General features: G+C 46.5%; 1 protein-coding gene across 1 annotated transcript in view; it reads left to right on the top strand.

The window, feature by feature from the left end:
• FAM120C (family with sequence similarity 120C) overlaps nt 1–21,181 on the top strand; it is a 326,238-nt gene that overhangs the window by 114,580 nt on the left and 190,477 nt on the right. Inside the window, exon 5 of the mRNA XM_030194274.1 lies at nt 9,647–9,749. Coding sequence (XP_030050134.1) covers nt 9,647–9,749 — 103 coding nt within the window. The remainder of the gene's footprint in view (nt 1–9,646; nt 9,750–21,181) is intronic.

Genomic DNA, 21,181 nt, shown 5'->3' with positions numbered 1-21,181 from the left:
GAGGGATCAGCACCGGCAGAGCCAGAAATAGATATAATAATTTTGGCAATATCATCATTTTTATAGCGTGAATTCTCTCCACCCAGGATATAGTCAGGCCCTCCCAGCGATCTAAGTCCTCAAACAGCTCCTTTACCTTCTTAGGATTGTTGGCCTGGAATAGGTTCTCTGTCTTAGAGGTGATCTGTATACCTAAGTATCTAATAGATTTCGCTGCCCACACAAATGGATATGCCTCCTGTATCACTCCTATTTCTTGAGGGGGTACTGTGAGATTAAGTATCTCTGAATTAGTTACATTGATTTTAAAGCCTGACACCTATCCGTATTGAAGAATCAACTCCATCACCTGTTTCCATGACTGTTTTGGATGGGCTAGGGTCATCAATATATCAGCAAAGAGCATGATCTTAGTTCTCATTTGCCTCTGACCACACCCCTTATGCCCTCATGTTCCCTAATCATCTTAGCTAGTGGTTCGATTGACAGTGCAAACAACAATGGAGAAACCGCGCATCCCTGTCTCGTTCCCCTGTGGAGTTCTATCGGCCTAGACTGCGAGCCATTTATCTTCAGGGTTGCCAGCGGGTTAGTATATAGCAATCATAGCCAGGACAAAAATCTGTCTCCCATTCCTATCTGTTTCAATATTGTAAACAAAAAAGCCCAATTTACCCGGTCGAACGCCTTCTCTGCATCCACCGAAAATAATATTACTGGGGTGGACTCATCTCTGGCATGTTAAATCACATGTAGAAAACTTCTGATATTGTCAAAGGTTTGCCTGCCTTCGATGAACCCCGCCTCCTCATGTATTAATCGTGGCAGCACCCCCTGGAGCCTATGTGCCAATATTTTAGTGAAAATCTTATAATCTGTATTTAAAAGCGATATCGGCCGGTAGGAGCCTCACTGTAAGGGATCCTTACCTGGTTTCAAAATCAAGACTACCTCCGCTAGCCTCCAGGAGTGCGGCAACTCCCGCGCTTCATCAAAGGATGAAATCACCCTCGGCAGTATAGGCGCTAACCACTTAGCAAATAACTTATAGAATCTTGCAGGGAATCCATCCGGCCCCGGAGATTTATTATTGGGAAGATCTGCAATTGCCCTTTCTACATCCTCCAGGGTTATGGAACCTGATAACTTCTCCAGCTCCACCCCTGATACACTGGGAAGGTCCATCCCCTTCAAGTATTGCTCCAGTTCCCCCGGGGTTGCAGACTTCTCAGACTGGTTCATCTGACTATAGAGTTCCCAGAACACTTCCTGTATTTTATCTGTTTTTGTAAATTCTCCAGAGTTATTCTTTATACTAGAGATATAATTACGCTGCGCTCGCTTTTTAAGCTTATGTGCTAATAACCTACTAGCTTTATTGCCAAACTCAAAATGTTCTTGTTGCGCTTGTTGCAGCTGGGTCGCGATATCTGCCATCTGCAGTTCATTAAGTTGTGCCCTGAGTTGATGTAATTCTCCTGCCTTTTTGCTATCTGTCGGATCTGCTTTATGTGCTCTCTCCATCTCTGCCATCTTGTTTCTAAGAATGGTTTCTCGCCCTTTCTTTTCCCTATTAAGATGGGCCTGGAGTGCAATAAATTGTCCTCTCACCACTGCTTTTAGCCCCTCCCACAGACTAGCAGGCTGCACATCGTCCGTATCATTAAATCTAATGTATTCCCCTATGCATCTCAGTTATGTTCTGTGGTTCTAGCAGAGTCGCCTCGTTCAAACGCCAATATCTTTGTCCTCTATTCTCACCTCCTATATTCAGCAACAGGACCACCAGAGAATGGTCCGACCAGACACAGGGCTCAATAGTTACCTTACTCACTCTTCCCCTTATGGTTCCATCACCCAGCCAATAATCGATTCTCGAATAGGTGTTATATTTAGGTGAAAAATTTGTGAAGTCCTTTTCGAGCCCATGCAACTCCCTCCATAGGTCTACTAATCCCCATCTTGCCAACCAACCCTTTAGGGCTATTCTATCACTCTTAGCATAGCCCACATTACTCCCTGAATTATCTACTCGGGGATCTATCATAAGATTCAGGTCTCCCCCTATCAACAGTTGGCCCTTTGCGTTTTTTTGTATAGCCTTCTCCAGCTTCCCCAAGAACATCCTCTGACCCTCATTAGGTGCATAGACACACACAGTATAATACACATTATATAGGGAAACCACTATCATCACATATCTACCTGCTGTGTCTTTTACCGTTCTATGTATGCTCCATGGAAGCACGCTTGATAGAGCTATAAGTACCCCCCGTTTCTTTTTGTCATCTATACTTGAAGCACATTGCACTATAGGGAATCGCCTATGCCTCACCAAATGCTCATGACTTCGTTTTAAATGCGTTTCTTGAAGGAGGCAGGGCTGGTGGTTGGGAGGCGGGGATAGTGCTGGGCAGACTTATACGGTCTGTGCCCTGAAGAGCACAGGTACAAATCAAAGTAGGGTATACACAAAAAGTAGCACATATGAGTTATCTTGTTGGGCAGACTGGATGGACAGTGCAGGTCTTTTTCTGCTGTCATCTACTATGTTACATCCACTTTTAAGCGTACCATTTCTCTAAACATCTGATTTTGTTTTTGAGGTGAATTGAGGCCTCGCACATTTAAAGTCACACATTTAAGTACTGTCATAATATGTTAGTCCTGCATACCAAACCACCACCATGTATTAAGGACACCCTCCACCCCCTCCCCTCCCTGCCTCCCCTTTCCCCCCTCCAACACCTTTATATCCCTCCCTCCCTCTTGTTCTCCCTCTTCCTCTCCCTTCCCTCTTTCCCTTCCCCTTCCCACTTATCCTTAGCACCCCTTCCATATTTGAGTAGGTGCTTTATGGCAGGAAAGTGACCTTCATGTCCACAGTTGATTACCCTGTTGTTTATCTTGAACCTCTTTCCCAAACATCTTTAACTCAGTTATAGGCTAATCTGCTTCAGCCAGCCTTATTCTCACCCCCCGCAAATATCTCAGCATCTTTCTCAAGTCCATAACAGACCCAACAAGTAAACTTAAAGGGCTCTCTTTGAGTCTGCCCCATCACTAGCCTTATTGTATGTTCTTGAACTTCATGTTAAGCGTCCTCTTGCTCCCCACTCTTTGTCACTTCGGGTGGGAGCTCAGGCCACCCACCGATCAAAGCACGCCAACACTCCCTAGCATTGCCGCTTGCTCTCCCTCCGGAACGATCTCACGTGCTTCCGCAATCGACTTGACCTGATGCATTTTTCCATCTTTATAGAAGACCAACGCAAATGGATGTCTCCAACGATAACAAATTCCCAGATCGCGTAGTCTAGCTGTTACTGGCGTCAGATCAGCTCTTCGTTTCAAGGTGGCCGATGCCAGGTCCTGATAGACCTCCACGGTGTACGAGTCCCATTTGAAGTCATTTATTTGGCGTGCGGCTTTCAGTACTAGTTCCTTTAGTTTAAAATCCTGAAAACACGCAATAATGTCTTTAGGTAGGTTGTTTCTGGTCGGCCCCAGCGCTCTGTGGGATCTCTCTAAGATTACTTTATCTGGCGCCACAGGACACTCCGCCGCAGAAAGCAACGAGCTGACCACGCGTTGGACCACTGATTCTGCATCTTGGTATGCAGGTGTCTCCGGTAATCCCCGAAACCGCAGATTGCAGTGTCTGCTCCTATTTTCTAAATCTTCTAGTTTATCAGTTACTTGTTGCTGCCCGATGCAAAGGTCCGTGATCTGCCTGTCAAGGGACCCCATCGCCGCTGAGTGGGTCGTCAAGTCGGCCCTCCGCTTCCTCCACTCTGCGTCCTAAATTTGTGATCTCTCCCTGCAGGTCTGCTCCTAAGGCAGCCAGATCAGCGCGGACCGCCTTTAGGTCTGAACGGATTTCTTGCAGCCAAGTATGTAGCTCCGGGAAACTTCTCTCCCCCTGATCCGCCTGCTCTTGCTTCTGAAACAAATCTCCACCAGATTGCTCTCCGCATAGCTCTTGTGTATCGGGGGGTGTCTCTTCCCAATCCGCCATGTGCTTCTGAGCCGTGCCACTCGCAAACGCGAACTGCGACAAATTTACTGGCTCCACTCGTGTCTGCATCGCCACACTCAGGCTCTCTCCGTATCTCCCCGCCACTCCGATTTAGCCTGCTATTGAACGCTTCGGGAAAGGGATAATCGCAAAATATGCTGTGGGTATTCCAGAGCACGGCATTTAAGCGACCATTTTCTCCGATGACGTCACTTCCTCCTCATTTCGCAGGTTTCCACTACTTTGCGTTTTGAGGAGCAAGAGGCTCTGGTGGCGGAGTCCAGAAAAGTAGATTTGCTGGTAAAGTGTATTAACAGGCTCGGTAGGTCTTTTCCAATGCATCAGGATATTAGGAATATTATTCAGGCACAGTGGGAGGTGCCTGATTCTGCCTTTTGTCAGGCTTTATCCTGTTCCAGATTCAGAAAAAGATCTCTTGCGCTGTCTGATAGAGGATGCTGTAGTGTCCACAGTTACCAAGTGAAACACGGTTCCTGTAGATGGCGGGACGGCTTTGAGAGATGGCCAGGTTCGCCAGGCTTTTCCAATGCATCAGGATATTAGGAATATTATTCAGTCACAGTGGGAGGTGCCTGATTCTGCCTTTCATCTTGCTAGATCCATAGTCAGGCTTTATCCTGTTCCAGATTCAGACAAAGATCTCTTGCGCTGTCCGGTAGTAGATGCTGTAGTGTCCACAGTTACCAAGTGAAACATGGTTCCTGTGGATGGCGGGACGGCTTTGAGGGATGCCCAGAATCGCCGTATAGAATCCTTGTTGAAGAATACTTTTGATGTTTCTGCGCTGGCAGTGCAGGCTGCTGTTTGTGGGTCTTTAGCAGCAAGAGCTTTTTTTCACTGGTCTGAAAGAGTTTTGGACCGTACTTCTGATGATCTTTCAGCGATGGATGCCGAAATGGCAAAGTTAAAAATGGGTTCGGCCTTTTTGGCGGATGCTTTTTACGATTTGCTTCGAGCTTCATCTAAGTCTATGGCTCTCTCTGTTGCGGCCCGTCGGTCTCTTTGGCTTTGTGGCTGGTCTGCTGATGCGGCCTCTTAAGTCCAAGCTTAGTAAATTTCCCTTTAAGGGTTCCTTTCTGTTTGGAGATGAATTGGACAAGCTGGTGCGTAGCCTTGGTGAGAATAAGGTCCTGAGGCTTCCTGAGGATCATCCCAGAGGGTCTGGGCGTGGTATTTTTACCGGTGTGGTAGAGGCTGTGATTTTCGTCTGTTTAGACCGGGCAAAGTAGTTCCAGTTCAGTGTTCCAGGTTTTTTCAGAGGACTTGCTCCATTCCTTTTCGTCCTCCCGTCCTCAACAGTGAAGGTTTGCGGGCCTAGCCTCCGGTTCAAATAGGTGCTCGATTGGCGCAGTTTTATGGGAGGTGGGCCCAAATTACTTCAGTCTAGTGGGTACTAGAGGTTATTTGATAACAGGTCTGCCTTTGAGTTTGCTCGTCCTTTGTCAGACGCTTTCTTGCAATCTCCCTGCCGTGCACAGCTCAAGGTCAGGGCTGTCAGGGATACTCTTTGCAGACTTCTCGACCTTCGGGCTATTTGTCCAGTTCCTTTGGCGGAACAGCGTCAAGGGCGCTATTCCATATACTTTCTGGTGCCCAAGAAGGGAGGGTTCCTTCAGACCAATTTTAGATCTCAAGGCGGCCAATTGAGCTCTCAGGGTGCCCTCGTTTCATATGGAGACTTTGCGGTCGGTAATTGTGACGGTACGTCCTGTGGAGTTTCTGACGTCACTCGACCTCACGGAAGCCTATTTATGTATCCCTCTCCGTCCTGCGCATCAATGTTTCCTTTGTTTTGCTGTGCTAGGCGAGCACTTTCATTTTCGGGCTCTTCCCTTCAGGTTCGCGACTTCTCCTTGTATGTTCACCAAGATCATGGTTGTAGTAGCCGCAGCTCTCAGAACGGAAGGTATTTTAGTCCATCCGTACTTAGACGATTGGTTGATCAGGGCGAAGTCTTACCAGGAGAGTGTTCAGGTGATAGCTCACGTGGTAGAATTCTTGGAGTCCCTAGGTTGGGTAGTCAATATGCAGAAGAGCCGTCTTCAGCCTTCTCAGTCGTTAGAGTACCTGGGAGTCCGTTTCGACACGTTGCAGGGCTGCGTGTTTCTTCCGTTGGCCCGTGTTCTCAAACTGCAGTCTCAGATTCATTAATTATTGCAATCCCCGAGGCTGGCGGCCAAGGATTATCTACAAGTCCTGGAGTCCATGGCGGCGGCGACGATCGAGGCAGTGCCCTGGGCCAGGGCTCACATGAGGACTCTGCAGAGGTCACTCCTATCGCGGTGGTTGTCACAGACTGACTTTCTACATCAGAGATTGTCACTGTCGCATCAGGTGAAGAGCAATCTTCGATGGTGGCTTTGAGATGCCAGTCTGACCAAGGGTATGCCTCTGGATCAGCCCAGCTGGAGAGCTCACTGTCAGGGACAAGTTTTCTCAAGGCCTGTGGTCCCCTCAGGAGAAATCTTGCTCAATCAATCTGTTAGAGACCAGAGCAGTTCATCTAGCGCTCCAGGCCTTTGTTCATCTGTTGAGAGGCGAGGCAGTCCGAGTGATGTCAGACAATGCCACCGTGGTAGCTTATATCAATCGGCAAGGGGGGACGAGGAGTCTACCGTTGGAGCAAGAGGCGTCGCAACTGTTCCAGTGGTCGAAGGCGCATGTGGTGGCACTCTCAGCCGCTCACGTAGCAGGGGTTCAAAATGTTCAAGCAGACTTTCTCAGTCAACACTTGCTAGATCCCGGAGAGTGGACTCTTAAGCGATGTAGTGTTTTCGGAAGTGGTGAGTCGTCGGGGGTTTCCCAAGATGGACCTGTTTGCTTCCGCCCTCAATGCAAAACTTCCTCTGTTCTTGCTTCGCCCGCTCAAGAGCCAGACCAGACCGTAAGACAGAATCAACCCAGATCCGGATGAGCCACCGGGGCCCTACATCAACAGATCTTGTGTGACCGGAAGCCTGTATGGTACCTCCTACCAGAAGACGCTGAAGATCAGCATACCACGGTCTGTGAGGCCAATCCAGCGCTACTAAGATCAGACGGCCCCTGTGCATTTTGACTTTCTGAATTAGATGGCCTATCAGTGGCCATGGAGGAAAGACATAAAGAAGACCGGCTGGCCAGAAGTGAAGAAGCGCGTCTACTCCCTGCACCTTGGGGTCTTTTTCTGCTAATGTAATTGCTACTATGTTCGGATATGGAGGATTTTCGAGGCGTGGTGTGAGGAGTTTGGTCTACCTCCCTTTCACACATCTGTTCCACAAATTTTGGATTTTTTACAGCGTGATTTCGACAAAGGTCATGCTTTGGCTTCTCTTAAGGTGCATATTGCAGCTTTTGTGTGTTTTCGAGGGTGTGTCCAAGGAAGATCTCTAGGTAGTCACATGGATATGCTCCGTTTTTTGAGAGGGGTTAATCTCCTTCGTCCTCCGTCTCAATGTTCCTTTCATCGCTGGGATCTTAATTTAGTGCTCTCTGTTCTTACTAAGCCTCCCTTTGAGCCTTTGTCGTCTTGTACTTTGAATGACTGAAGACAGTGTTTTTGGTGGCCATTGCTTCGGTTAGGCGAGTTTCGGAGTTGCAGGTGCTGTCGTGTAGATCTCCTTTTTTGGAATTCAGCTCCGATCGGGTAGTTTTACGACCGGTTCCTTCCTTTCTTCTCAAGGTGTTGACTTGTTTTCATCTATCTCAACCAGTGGTATTGCCTGTGCTAGGTTCTTTTTCTGAGTCGGAGGAGCAGTGTCGCTTGAAGCGTTTGGATGTCAAACGGGTGTTGAAACATCCTCAAGTCTACAGAGGAGATTCGGTGGTCCGATCGTTTGTTTATCCTCATTTGGAGGTTCACGCAAAGGGCTTATGGTTTCTAAGCCTACTATTTCCCATTGGCTTAAAAAAATGATTTCCTCAGCTTACCTTCTTTCTGGAAAGCCTGTTCCGGAAGGGGTTAAGGCCCACTCCACCAGAGGTCAGGCAGCTTCTTGGGCAGAGCGTTGTCTTGTGCCTCCGGAGGACATTTGTAGGGTGGCGACTTTCTTCTTTGCGTTCTTTTTCTAAGCACTATTGATTGGCCCACTCCACCAGAGGTCAGGCAGCTTCTTGGGCAGAGCGTCGTCTTGTGCCTCCGGAGAACATTTGTAGGGTGGTGACTTTCTTCTTTGCGTTCTTTTTCTAAGCACTATTGATTGGACATCCTGAGTCGACAGCAAGTTGTTTTTGGGGCACACGTCTTGACGGCAGGGCTGCTAGGGTCCCTCCTATAATTTTACTGCTTTGTTTCTTCCCATCAGTCACATTCTGGGCTGGGCCGGAGGGACGCTAAGGAAGGAAAAATTAGGCCTTACCTGCTAATTTGCTTTCCTTTAGTCCCTCTGGACCGGCCAGATCCCTCCCTTTAGGTATTTTGTGTCTTCAAGGGTTAAGTGATGTTTCTTTATTTGGAGCTGTGTGGTTTGTGGTTCAATATGGGTATTAAGCAGGCCTGACAACCCACTTTGGTTCAGGTTCTGAAATGACAGTATAATGACAAGGCCCAATTCTGTGTGACTTACAGTTGAACTCCAGGGTGAGTCAAGCACTCATGATCTGTTGAGACACTCTGTCACTAGCCGTATGAGGAAGGGTGGAGGTGCAAAATAACTGACCACAAAGATTTAGTAATGTGACAGTTAACAGATGTTCGGGAGAAAGAAGGAACAATGTAGTTCCTCGGGAAGATAACAGGGCTTCCAAGAAATGTTAAGCCACTTCATTATCATACAACCAATTATCTGTAACCAATTTATTACCATATAACCTATTATATGTAACCAACCAATTATATAGCCAATTACCTGTAACCACGATATTACCATATGCTACTGAAATAATTTGTATAAAAGTGATTTGTATCAGGAAACTAGAGTCAGAGTGTCAGATACAGCCAATACTTGTGTATAGCAGTTCTGTGCTCTCATGAGAAATTAATATTTGTTATCTATGCTTGGTAAGTAATAAACAATTGCATTTCTCATACCTACGTAGCCTTGGTTTATTTATTCCACCTATTAGGGGGTGGCTGGTCCATACAACTTTAGTAAGGGATAAATAAACCTAAATAAAAAAAAATAATAAAAAAAAAGTTTTATGAATCAGCATGTATCCTCTGGTTCGTGATATGCAGGGGCATTTCATTGGACACGATATGTTTGGAGGCACACACCCTGTGTTAGCAATGTGCCGGTGGCTGCTCAGGCTTTCGGATGCACAGACCATTTACTTGTTTGGGTTTATTTCTGCTTTGGTACTTTATTACTGGATCTTTGTCTAGCTGGCAAGGGCTCTTATTGGCTCTCTAGAGTCACAGTTTTTTTCTTAGTCTCCACCTGCTTGAAGGCATGCACAACCCATCAGTCACATTCTGGGCTGGTCCGGAGGGACTAAAGGAAAGCAAATTAGCAGGTAAGGCCTAATTTCTCCTTTGCTTAGCCTGATACTGGAAAGGTATTGGAGTCACAGAATCCCTAGTTATTTAGTCCTGCTGATTATATAATGTTGGAATGCAGAACAGAGCCTAGTCTCTGATATAATCCAGTGCTGCTAGTCTCTGATATAATACTTTCTGTTATACAGTCTAGAACAGAAGACAAAATTGAACGTTTTAAAAAAGCAGTGGAATATTACTCTGCTGCAACCAAGCTCCGCTCACTACCTATGGGCCCTTCGCCCTTTCTACGTGAGTATTCCTGTTACTTGAAAATATTTTTTATTCATGTTAACACATTTCAGTTCTATGTAATATTTTCTCAAAGGGATTTAGGTACGTGATTTCTTAAAATATATGGGACTGGAGAAACTGAACATTACATAGAAGCAGCACTCTTTCACCATTCCCTGTAGCATCTGCTGCCAGGAGAGGTTGGGACTGTAGGAGGTGTGTTCCCCATACAACAGCAGTTCCTTGGCATATGCAGCAGATGAATCCAGGAACTGGTGAGTTGTGTCCTACCAGCAGGTGGCGATAGAGATTACAAAGCTGAAGGCAGTGATATCAGATGGTCAGCTCAGCTCCTCTTTCACTTCATTATATTTCTTATCTCTAGCAGGTGGTAGACTGTGTCTTTGCAGCTCCTGGGACTGTTGGCCAGTTGAGCTTAGGGGGTGTTTGGGCCATGTGTGAACTTTAGGGGCATACCTGGTGGCCTGGGTCCCTGCCTCACCCCGTGGTCCCTTTCCTCTCAGAGTTTGGACTGTAGCCTTCCTCACTAAAAAAAAACAAAAACCAAAAAACCTCTAGTCCACAACAGACCTCTGCTGCTATCATCAGCCGTTTAAAAAAAGAAAAAAGAAAGAGCGATTCGGGACACAGGCTCTGCAGGTTGCTAAGAGGAGCCTTGGGGGCAGCATCTCTGGAGTCGCTGTGTGTGTGTGTAGCCTGCTGAGCCTGTTTGGTGGCAGGCTTGCCTGGGAGGTCCTCCTGTCGGTGGGAAGCCTGGCTGTGTGTCTCTGATGAGTGCATTTATTTCTGCCTTTGGGGGATGCGCGGATTGGCGGCGGAGGCCAGCATAGGAGGCTCGTGTTCTGAGCAAGTGTTGGCGACTACGGGAACGTGTTCCTGGGTGCAGAGAGGCACAGGCAGGCACCATGGATTTCTTTCTCTCAAACGGGATTCCCACGTGTCAGATGCACGTGCTATTTTCTTTTGGCGCCTCCCAATGCGGTTCCCGCTTTCCGGCTGTTGGCTGCATTGCCGGGTTCGCCTCTGCTATGGGGATCCCTTCAGGCTTTGTACCAGCCTCTCCTGATTTGGGGGAATTGTTTAGCAGACACAGGCACAGAACAAGCCTGTTGGCACTAGCCAGAAAGATAAGTGCCTTTTTTTCTGTATGCAAGTACATTCAACTGGTTGCTTAGCCTGAAGTTTAAAGCTCAGCTACAGATGGTAGAACATCTGAAGTCCAAAGCTTAGCCCTAGATGGAGATTATTTAAAGTTGAATCATTTATGATTGGCCACATCTTCAGTCCATTCCAGAAAGTTTTTTTACGTGCCGATGATGAAGAGAGGGTCTTTTTGATCCTCTTCAGCTCTGTAGATGTATCCGTGAGCTCTTTGAGGCTGTTTTTTTCCTTCTGTTAAAATCAGTTCAGGCAGCATCTTATTACTTGGGAACTTTGTATTACATATTCTAGCGATTTGTTGTTCCCTATTCCCCTCATTATCTGTTTAACGGAATTGTTTTGTGCCCAGATTTTGTCGTCCTTTTTCTCCACGTCCACTGGTTGAAGTGTTTTTTGCCCCCTCAGCATTTGTCTGTAGCCCGTCCCTTTTGAGGGTTTCTTTGGGTACAGTAATGGCTTTGCTACCCTTTGCGGTAGATCCGGTGTTCTAGGAGAGGTGGCTGGGTGCCATGTTGGAGGTAGGGTCATTGGGACCCCTCTCTGGTTCCCCCTTGATAGCTTTGGGCTTGGAGGAGTTTTTATGCTCATGTCGGGCGGATGGGTTCTAGATGGCAAGGTTTTCCAGAAGGAGTCTGATGGTCCTTCTACGATGCACATTGTTTTTTGGGATGCACATCAGCCAGCCAATCTGGTGACGACTTTGGGGCTGCAGGCTTCTGACCTCTTCCCCCCCCCCCCCCCCCCCAAGTTCATTCTGCTACTCCATATTGCCTATATGTTGCAGAAGTCTGTAGGAGAATTGACAGTTCCTTTTTAGTTCAGCCTTTGGAGATTTTTGGCTTCTTCCCTCTGTCAGTCTGCACTGATGGACCCTGCCCTGAAGAGGGGATGTTTACTCTCCAGCTCAGCAGTACGTTTCATTGCTCCCCTGTCTTCCTCTTTTTGGAGGGAGTCTTTTCAGGGTTGTCCTTTTCTGCACAGTGGCAGCAAGAATCACCTGAGCTGGAATGCCATGTTTGCCTAAGTGGGTGCTTTGAGGGCAATAGACCTCACTGTCTCTGGTGAGTTAAGATTGTCTTATAGTTCCTGCATTGGCTAAAGGCTATTCCTGGTGTGGGAAACTGAACAGCATCAGAGCAAGGTTCCTTGTGTGGACCCTCTGAAAGGGCCTATTTCGTATTTTTATTTACAGACTTTTCAGTCCCCTCAGTTTTTTTTCTCTGAGGGCGGTTGCTTAAACACCCTGAAAGCTTCCCTCACTTCCTATGTGGAACTCTTTATTTTGGCAGTGTAGGCATTGCCTAAGGGCACCACCCTGAGTGTGCCTGATCTCCTCTGATCTCGGAAGCTCAGCAGGGTTGGGCCTACTACTACTACTACTACTTAACATTTCTAAAGCGCTACTAGGGTTACGCAGCGCTGTACAATTTAACATAGAAGGACAGTCTCTGCTCAAAGAGCTTACAATCTAAAGGACACGTGAACAGTCAGTCTGATAGGGGCAGTCAAATTGGGGCAGTCTGGATTTTCTGAAAGAGTTAGGTGCCGAAAGCAGCATTGAAGAGGTGGGCTTTAAGCAAAGACTTGAAGATGGGCAGGGAGGGGCTTGGCGTAAGGGCTCGGGAAGGTTGTTCCAAGCATAGGGTGAGGCGAGGCAGAATGAGCGGAGCCTGGAGTTGGCGGTGGTGAAGAAGGGTAATGAGAGGAGGGATTTGTCCTGTGAACAGAGGTTTCGGGCGGGAACGTAAGGGGAGATGAGGGTAGAGAGGTAGTGAGGGGCAGCAGACTGAGTGCATTTGTAGGTAAGAAGGAGAAGCGGTTTCTACTTGGATGGGAGAGGAGATTGCCTGGGAAATACCAGGTGCTGTAGGTTTTCTTTTTTCTGCACCTTTGCAAGGGAGTTTAGAAGCTTAGTGCCTTTGGTCCCATGGTTCTGTGGGAAATGTTACATATTGTTATTTTCTGGGGTTAGTTTCTCTGGTCTCCATGGTAACCATGGAACCTCAGTGCTGCCTTGGGGGCATTATCTCCAGGTATAGTAGTTCCAGCAAAATAGTTTTTTTTCTGGAAGATGGCTAGCTTTCAACCTGAAGGTCACAGGTTTAAGGCTGGTTTGTGCATCACATTAGAAGCTGTGGCCCTCGGCTCCTTTTCATATGGGGCATATTTTACTTCACTCTCCCATATTGCTTGCCTTGACAAGGAGTTCTTTGCATAGCTGGGACAGCTTACACAGTGTATCCAATCCAATGCAAAGAGCTGCCAAGCAGTGTTGCCATATAAAAAAAAAAAATTCCCACCCAAAACAGCCCAAAAACCGCACACACCCCGCCCCTTCCGTCATCACCCCCGCCGTCATCAACCCCGCGCCTTCCGTCAGCCCCGCCCCCGCCGTCATCGCCCCGCCCAATATGTCACCAAACCCCGCCTCTGTTGCCATTAGCCCCACCCCCCGCCGGCCGAAAAACCGGCCAAAACCCGCACGAAAAAAAAAGCCCAAAAAACCGCAACCCGCCGCGGGCAAAAGTTTCCCGCAGCGGGTTGCAGAAAACCGCCCAATTGGGCGGGAAAACCGCCCATCTGGCAACCCTGCTGCCAAGGGGTTCCAGTTTTTGAGAGGGAGATTTTAGTACATGCCCCCGGCCCGGCCTCACTTTGCATTGGCTCTACCCACTCTACATGGCTCCGCCCCCTGGTACACCTCAAACCTGCAGCCATTTCAGAAAATATTTTATTTAATAGCCTAATACCCTTTTCAATTAGCTTTCAGAGGTCAAAACCTTCTGCCTCAGGTCAGTATAATGCTGTTATGGTATCCTGACTTGAGGAAGGAAGTGTTGGTCTCTGAAAGCTAATCAAAAATATTTTAAAATCAGTGAAGATATCACCTTATTTCCTATTTTGTGTTTTATTTGCATTTGTTAAACTTCATTAACACAGCTAACACATTACTTTATCCTAAATTAAAAATAAAATTATTTTTTTTACTTTTGTTGTCTGGCCATTGACTTTTTCTAATTATGCTGCTCCCAGTCTCTTGATTCTGCTTTCCTTCGTCTTTATCTTGCCTGGGTTTCCTGCCATTCACCATTTTCTCTCCTTTTTTCTTTGTTTTCTTCAATATTTTTCAGCCTCTCTGTCCAGATTTAATTCATTCTTACTATCCATTCCTTCTTTTTCCTTCATCTCCCTATGGCTTTTCATCTTTTCCTCACCCATGTTCTCCACATGCCCCTTCCTCTTATTCTCTAGTCTTTCACTACTCTTGTCTTCTCCCCCATTTCATCCAGCAGCTCCCCTCTTTCTCTCCCGATCCCTCTAGTGTCTCCCCTCTTTCTTTCTGCATCCTTCCATCCAGTGTCTCCTTTTTCTCCCTACCTCTTCCCTCTTTCTCTCCCCATCTTTTCACCCATCTACCCTCTCTCCTGATCCTTCCATCTAGTATCTCTCTCCCCCCTCCTTCTATCCAGTGTCTCTCTATCTCTCTACCCTTTTCTGTTCAGTGTCCCCCCTTTCTCTCCCCCCCTCCACATCCTTTCAGTCTCTCCCCTTTCTCTCTGCATCCTTTCATCCGTCTCCCCTCTTTCTCTCCCTATCCTTCCATCCAGCGTCTTTCTCTCCCCATCCTTCCATCTATTTTCCCTCTTTCTCTCCCCATCCTTCCATCCAGTGTCTTCCCACTTTCTGCTCTCAGCCAGGATCCCTCCCTTTTCTCCCCATCTTTCCACACTCTCCATTCTACCTGCCTCCTGCTCCCCCTTCCACCCGATAATCATTTCCTGGCCACTGCTGCTTCTCCTGTTGAGCAGCAGCGGCCGTGGGAAAAAAAAAAAAAAGAGCTAACGAATAAAAAAATTAAAAAAGCAAGCGCAGGGCTGCAGCAGTCTTCAAGCATGAGCTGTCAGCGCTGCAGCCGCTCCTGTCTCTGTCCCTGGAGCGAAGCAGGAAGTCGATGTCAACTTCCTGCTCCTCCAGGGGCAGAGAGAGAGAAGAGAGGAGCGGCTGTAGAGCCGACAGCCCATGCCATAGGAGCCAACTTTTCAAAATGATTGGGGGTGCTGAAAATTTTTTTTATTTTTTTATTTTACAGGTGGTGCAGTCCCCCCTCACCCTCCCCCGTCTCCCTCCTCATTGTCCCCCTCTCCCCCTCCCTCGTCCCTAGGCCAACCTCCCTCCCCTCTCTCCTTTCCCTCCCCCCTCCGAGTTCCAGCGTCCCCCCTTCCTCCCTCCCTCCGAGTTCCAGGGTCCCCTCCTCCCTCTCTCCGAGTTCCAGGGCCCCCTCTCCCAGTTCCACAGAGTATCCCCCCCTCATTAGATTGTCCCACACTCCTCACAGCATCTGACATGTGAGCGTATTTTTTTGGTTTTTGTTCCTTCCCGTCGGTGTTATTTTTGCTCTGACATTGCCTTTCTTTGGAATGGTCCCTCTCTCTTCCCTTATAGTTTGTTTGTTTATCCCATTTTTAGGTTTTCTTTATTTTTATCGCGCTCAGTGGGGCCCTCTTAGGCCTAAGCTCCGTTTGGGTATTTCTCCCTCAAATATTTTGGTACGTGCCCCTTTTTTAGTCACCATTGAGCCATTTGATTTGGCCGTGGCTGTTTTCCCTTCCATGTCTGATGGCTTTAAGCGCTGTAGCCGGTGCAATAGGACCATCTCTGGCAACGACACTCATTCTTATTGGTGTCTTAGTGTTTTGGGCTGGAACATACCCCTTTCAGCTGCGTTCTTTGTATGAAGAAAATAACCCAGCTGGCCAGGGAGGCTCAAAGGAAAAAGATTTTTGGATCCTGGTCCAACACCTCAACGTCTGTATCAGAATTGACATCTGATGCATCGGTCCATATGACTGAGAGAGTAGTCTCAGACACTGAGAGCTGGCGTGCATGGAGTGGGTCTCCACCTGCCTTGATGCCAGTCATTGTACAGGGCCCTAGGGACCAGTCACAATCTGACCTGACACTGAGACGACATGGAGATTTGATGTCGTCCTCATCACCAAGGAGCATTGATGACCGGTGTACACAGTATAAGAGATTACACTTTCTTCACACATTGAGTCTAACATTGAGTATCTAGCATAAGAATGCTCCATCACCGTAATGCTATAACAATAGCCTATTGTACTTCCAAAAATTTTTAATTTTATACAGGTGTTTCCTAACTTCCTCCCTCCTCCTCCCCCCTCCTCCCGTCTTCCCTTCCCTGTCAATACAGATGTCTAATAGTACAGTTATTGTCCAGATCCTTTTGTGTGCTTTAAAAAGGGGTCCCATATCTTTTGCCATTTTGGCAGACTTTTCCCTTTCACAGCAGTCAATCTCTCCATCTCACGTATGTAACTCACTTTAGTAAGCCAACCCCTCATTGAGGGCACTTGTGGCATTTTCCAATTTCTTGCCAGATGGACTCAGGCCGCTGCCAAGGAGTTCCTCACCAATCCCCACTGATCAGATGTAATGCCCTCGGGTCTCTGCCCTAGCAAAAAGATCAAAGGATGCCACTGTACAGATCTGCCGAGCCATACCTGAAGTCGAGAGTGCACACCCTTCCAATAAGCCTGCGCTTTAGGGCACAGCCACCAGATGTGTTCCATCGTCCCCTCCCCACCACACTTCCTCCAACAACCCTTTGAGACCTGTGTAAACATATGGTGTAATCTAACCGGTGTCAGGTACCATCTATAGAATACCTTTATAGCACTCTCCTGCATGGCCATTGAACGGGAGGATCTCAACAAGCCCTTCTCTAAGGTCAGCTAGCCTGTCTCCTGTAATGTAAACTGTAACTCCTGTTCCCACCGTTTCCTATGCAATAAGGACGTTTTGGAACCTTTCACTAAGTAGGCATACAAATAAGATATCAGTCCTCTCATACCCTTTGAATCTACACACACCTCCTCTAGAGGGTGGATATCCCTTTTCAGACATCCCATGTACACCTGCCCTTTCAGGGAATGTTGTAATTGCAGGTAGGCGTATCGGTCCCCTTGTTCAAGACCAAAATCAGTCTCAAGGGTCTCGAAGGGTACAATAGTCTCTCCCACATGCAATTGTCCCAACATGTCCAGTCCCGCTTTCGCCCATCTGCAAAAAGTGTTATTTCCTATACCAGGACGAAACAGAGGATTGTCCACTATTGGGGCAGTCCTGACACCAAGGTTTGCCTTTGCGGAAACATAAGATCCCAATAATAAAAGGTAGCCTGTACTGTAGGCGGGAACTTATCCACCCTACCTCTGTGTTTACCAGTGAGCCACATTAGATGTCCCAACTTTCGAGAACCCACCAGAGTTTGTTCAATGTCTACCCACAGCTTGTGGTCCTCTCTTCTGAACCAGTCTACCGCCGCCCTGGATTGTGCTGCGCAGTAGTAGCAGAGAAGGTTGGGCACCCCCAACCCTCCCTCCCGTCTACTCTTATATAACAGGACTTATAATTTTTTTTAAGATAATTCTTCTTGGATTGATAAGAATAGAGAGTTTCATAAAGCTGGCGCCACATAGTAAAATGCAGAATGTCTAGTACTATCTAACTGGGCTTCTGTATGATATTACAGTGACCATTGATGGATCTAAGAACACTAATGTGTAAGGGATGGTAAGACAAGATCAATACAATGGAGTATCCATCTGAAAGGCCCTAAAGACTAATAATAAGGCCTTAAACTTTACTCTGTATTCTACAGGGAGCTAGTGATGATGTTTTCAGGCAGGAGTGACATGATCTGTCATATGTAGATTGCAAAGAAGACACATAGCTGTATTTTGTAGTGTCCGTAATCTTTTAAGGATTGATTTGGTAGCCCCCAGGTAGCTAATATTACAATAATAAATCCTAGTGATAAGAAGAAACAAAATCAATGAATGAAATGCCTCATGGTCAGAGAGAACGGATCAACCGTAATTGATGCAGAATAATGAAACTGGCTGTACAAACTCAGGAAACCTGAGGATGAAATGACAACTGGGAATCAAAAATAACACTTAAGAATATAAGAATAGCCATACTGGGTTAGACCAGTGGTCCATCTAGCCCTGTATCCTATTTCCAACAGTGGGCCAGTCCGGGTCACAAGTACCTGGCAGAAACCCAAATAGCAATATTCCATGCTACCAATCCTGGGGCAAGCAGTGGCTTCCCCATGTCTGTCTCGATAGCAGACTGTGGATTGTTCCTCCAGGAACTTGTCTAAACCTTTTTTTAATCCATATATACTAACTGCTATTGCTACATCCTTCAGCAAAGAGTTCTAGAGTTTGACTATTCATTGAGTGAAAAATACTTCCCTCTATTTGTTTTGTGTTTCCATGTAACTTCATTGAGTGTCCCCTAGTCTTTGTACTTTTTGAAAGAGTAAAAAGTCGATTCACTTCTTCTCATTCTACACCATTCAGAATTTTGTAGACCTCAATCATATTTCCCCTCACCCGTGTCTTTTCCAAGCTGAAGAGCCCTAACCTCTCTAGCCTTTCTTCATATGGGAGGAGTTCCATCCCCTTTATCATTTTGGTCACACTTCTTTGAACCTTTCTAATTCCACTATATCTTTTTTGAGAAATGGCAACCAGAACTGAACATAATACTCAAGGTGAAGTCGCACCATGGAGCGATACAGAGGCATTAATAGTATTCTCTCTTATTCACCATCCCTTTCCTAGTAATTCCTAGCATGCTGTTTATTTTTTTGGCCACCACTGCACACTGGGTAGAAAATCGCAGCGTATTGTCTAAAACACCACCACCTATATCATTTACTTGGGTTTTAACCCCCAACGTGGACCTAGCATCAGGTAACTATGATTTAGATTATTCTTCCCAATATATATCACTTTTAGTTTGTCCACATTAAATTTCATCTGCCATTTGGATGCCCAGTCTTCTAATTTCATAAGGTCTTCTGCAACTTTTCACAGTCCGCATGTATTTTAACAATCTTGAATAGTTTTATATCATATGCAGTTTTAATCACCTCATTTGTCTTTCCGATTTCCAGATCATTTTTTATTGGATATAACTTAATACATTTCTTGATTAGCTTTTGAAGGTTGCCCTTCTTCGTCAGATTGGAAATAAGCAAATGTTGGTAGATGACAGTATATATAAGTAAAACATCAAAGCATTCGACTGACAGTCTAACAGGATGGGGGTGGATAGGTGAGAGACAGGAAGAGGGACAGGTGAGATATGCATGGAGACAGGAGGGTGACAAAGCAGTACAATTTTATGGTTTATAATGGGCTAGAAAACCCAGGCCACTCCTCCACTCCCTTGAAATTTGGCCATCCCTGTGGGGGGGGGGGGGGGGGGGCAGTTGAGGATGTCCAAAATGTTTGAAAGAAGGACGTCCACACCCTCATTATGCCTCCGCTGACACACACATACCTCCTCCTCCCCTCTCCCCCCCCCCCCCCCCCCCCCCCCCCCCCCCCCCCCCCCCCCCCACAGGAATGGCTAAATTTCAAGGGAGTGGAGGAGTGGCCTAGTGGTTAGAGCACTGGTCTTGCAATCCAGAGGTGGCTGGTTCAAATCCCACTGCTGCTACTTGTAATCCAAATAAAGGGTGTCAGAGGCATAGCAGGCATGGACGTTCTTCTCACAGAAACATCCAGGCATGGACGTCCTTCTCACAAACATCCACATTTTGGACGTCTTCAACTGCCGTCGCACGGACGGAGGCATAGAAATATCCAGTGGGGCGCAACCTCTGATCTGCACTGTGAGTAAACGTGCTTATTCCAATAAAGGACGTTTTCGGAGACATTAGTCTTCAGGTGTCAACTGGTGTGCCAAGGTTCTACAGCAGCAACAAGTCCTAGAGGCCTGGAGCACTTTTAGTGGGTACTGACTGTACATTTGTCCTTTAGATTGTAAGCTCCTTGAGCAGGGACTGTCCTTCTGTGTTAAACTGTACAGCGCTGCGCAACCCTAGTAGCGCTTTAGAAATGTCAAGTAGTAGTAGTAGTAGTAATGTAAGTCACCTTGAGCTACTACTGAAAATGGTGTGAGCGAAATCTAAATAAATAGCGAAGGAAGTCCTCAACTGCCGTCGCAGGGACAGAGGCATAGCGAAGGAGGTCCTTCACCCATTCATTCTCTCTCTCTCTCTCTCTCTCTCTCTCTATCTATCTCTATCTATATATTTATCTATATATTTATCTATATCTATCTATCTATCTATCTATATATATATATATATATATATATATATATATATATATATAATATGTAAAAGACAAAAGTTTTTTTTTTTTTATTTATTTGAAGTCATTATTAACAAATGATACATGTTTCAGATAAGGCATACAAAGATCTGATGACAATGCAAAGCAATACATATAACTTCAAATTTTGTAGAACTTTTACTTTAGAAATCAAATTTACCCCCTCCCCCCACCCTCTTCCCATACCCCCCTTGGACTGGCTTTATCACAACCCGGTTCGTCATCGAAATTATGTATGAAGGAGAAAGGGGTCCCAAATCGAGTGCCATCTATTTGTACGGTTACTCCGCTCAGCTATGAGCCGTTCCATCTCACAGACATATCCCAATTTTCGAAGCCACCTAGTTAATGGCGGAATCGTAGTCTGTTTCCAACAAGCCGCTATAACTATCCGAGCTGCACAGGTGGCATAGCGCACCAAAATCTGTTGAGTAGGTGTGAGGCCCGCTGCTTTTGTTGAAAACAGAAAAGTGGTGGGATTCCATGGAATTTCAGTTCCCAGCCATACCTGCAGTCTGCTACGAACTGCTTTCCAATAAGCTTTGATTTTCCTACATTTCCACCAGATATGTCCCATGGATCCCTTCACACCACATCCCCTCCAGCACTGCCCAGGCATGGTGGGATAAATTCGTTGTAAACGCTCTGGTGTCATGTACCACCTAAATAGAACTTTAATGGCATTTTCTTTGAACGGGACATGAGACGACACCCCGGCCGCCGCTCGTTCAATCCTCTCCCATACCGTATCCTCCAGTTCAATCCCCAGTTCCCTCTGCCAACCCTTCCTGTGAAGTGTATAACAAGGTGTTTGTTGAGTAATAATATGATGTAAACGGGATATCAGCCCTGTGGTCGTAGCCTGTCCCTCACATATTTGCTCAAGAGTTAATTGCTGTCTGTGTATTACTTCCTGAATTGCTTTCGACTGAAGGAAATGTGAGAGTTGGAGAAATGCATACTTATCAGTCACCACTGTTGGAAACTGTTGTTGAATTTCTGTATAAGACAAAAGGGACTCTCCCGCCAGTAGTTGCCCCCAAGTTC

This window comes from Microcaecilia unicolor, chromosome 2, assembly GCF_901765095.1.
Source record: "Microcaecilia unicolor chromosome 2, aMicUni1.1, whole genome shotgun sequence".
NCBI lineage: Eukaryota > Metazoa > Chordata > Amphibia > Gymnophiona > Siphonopidae > Microcaecilia > Microcaecilia unicolor.
Note: the sequence above shows the minus strand (reverse complement) of the source record. Positions and strands in the feature narration are given on the sequence as shown.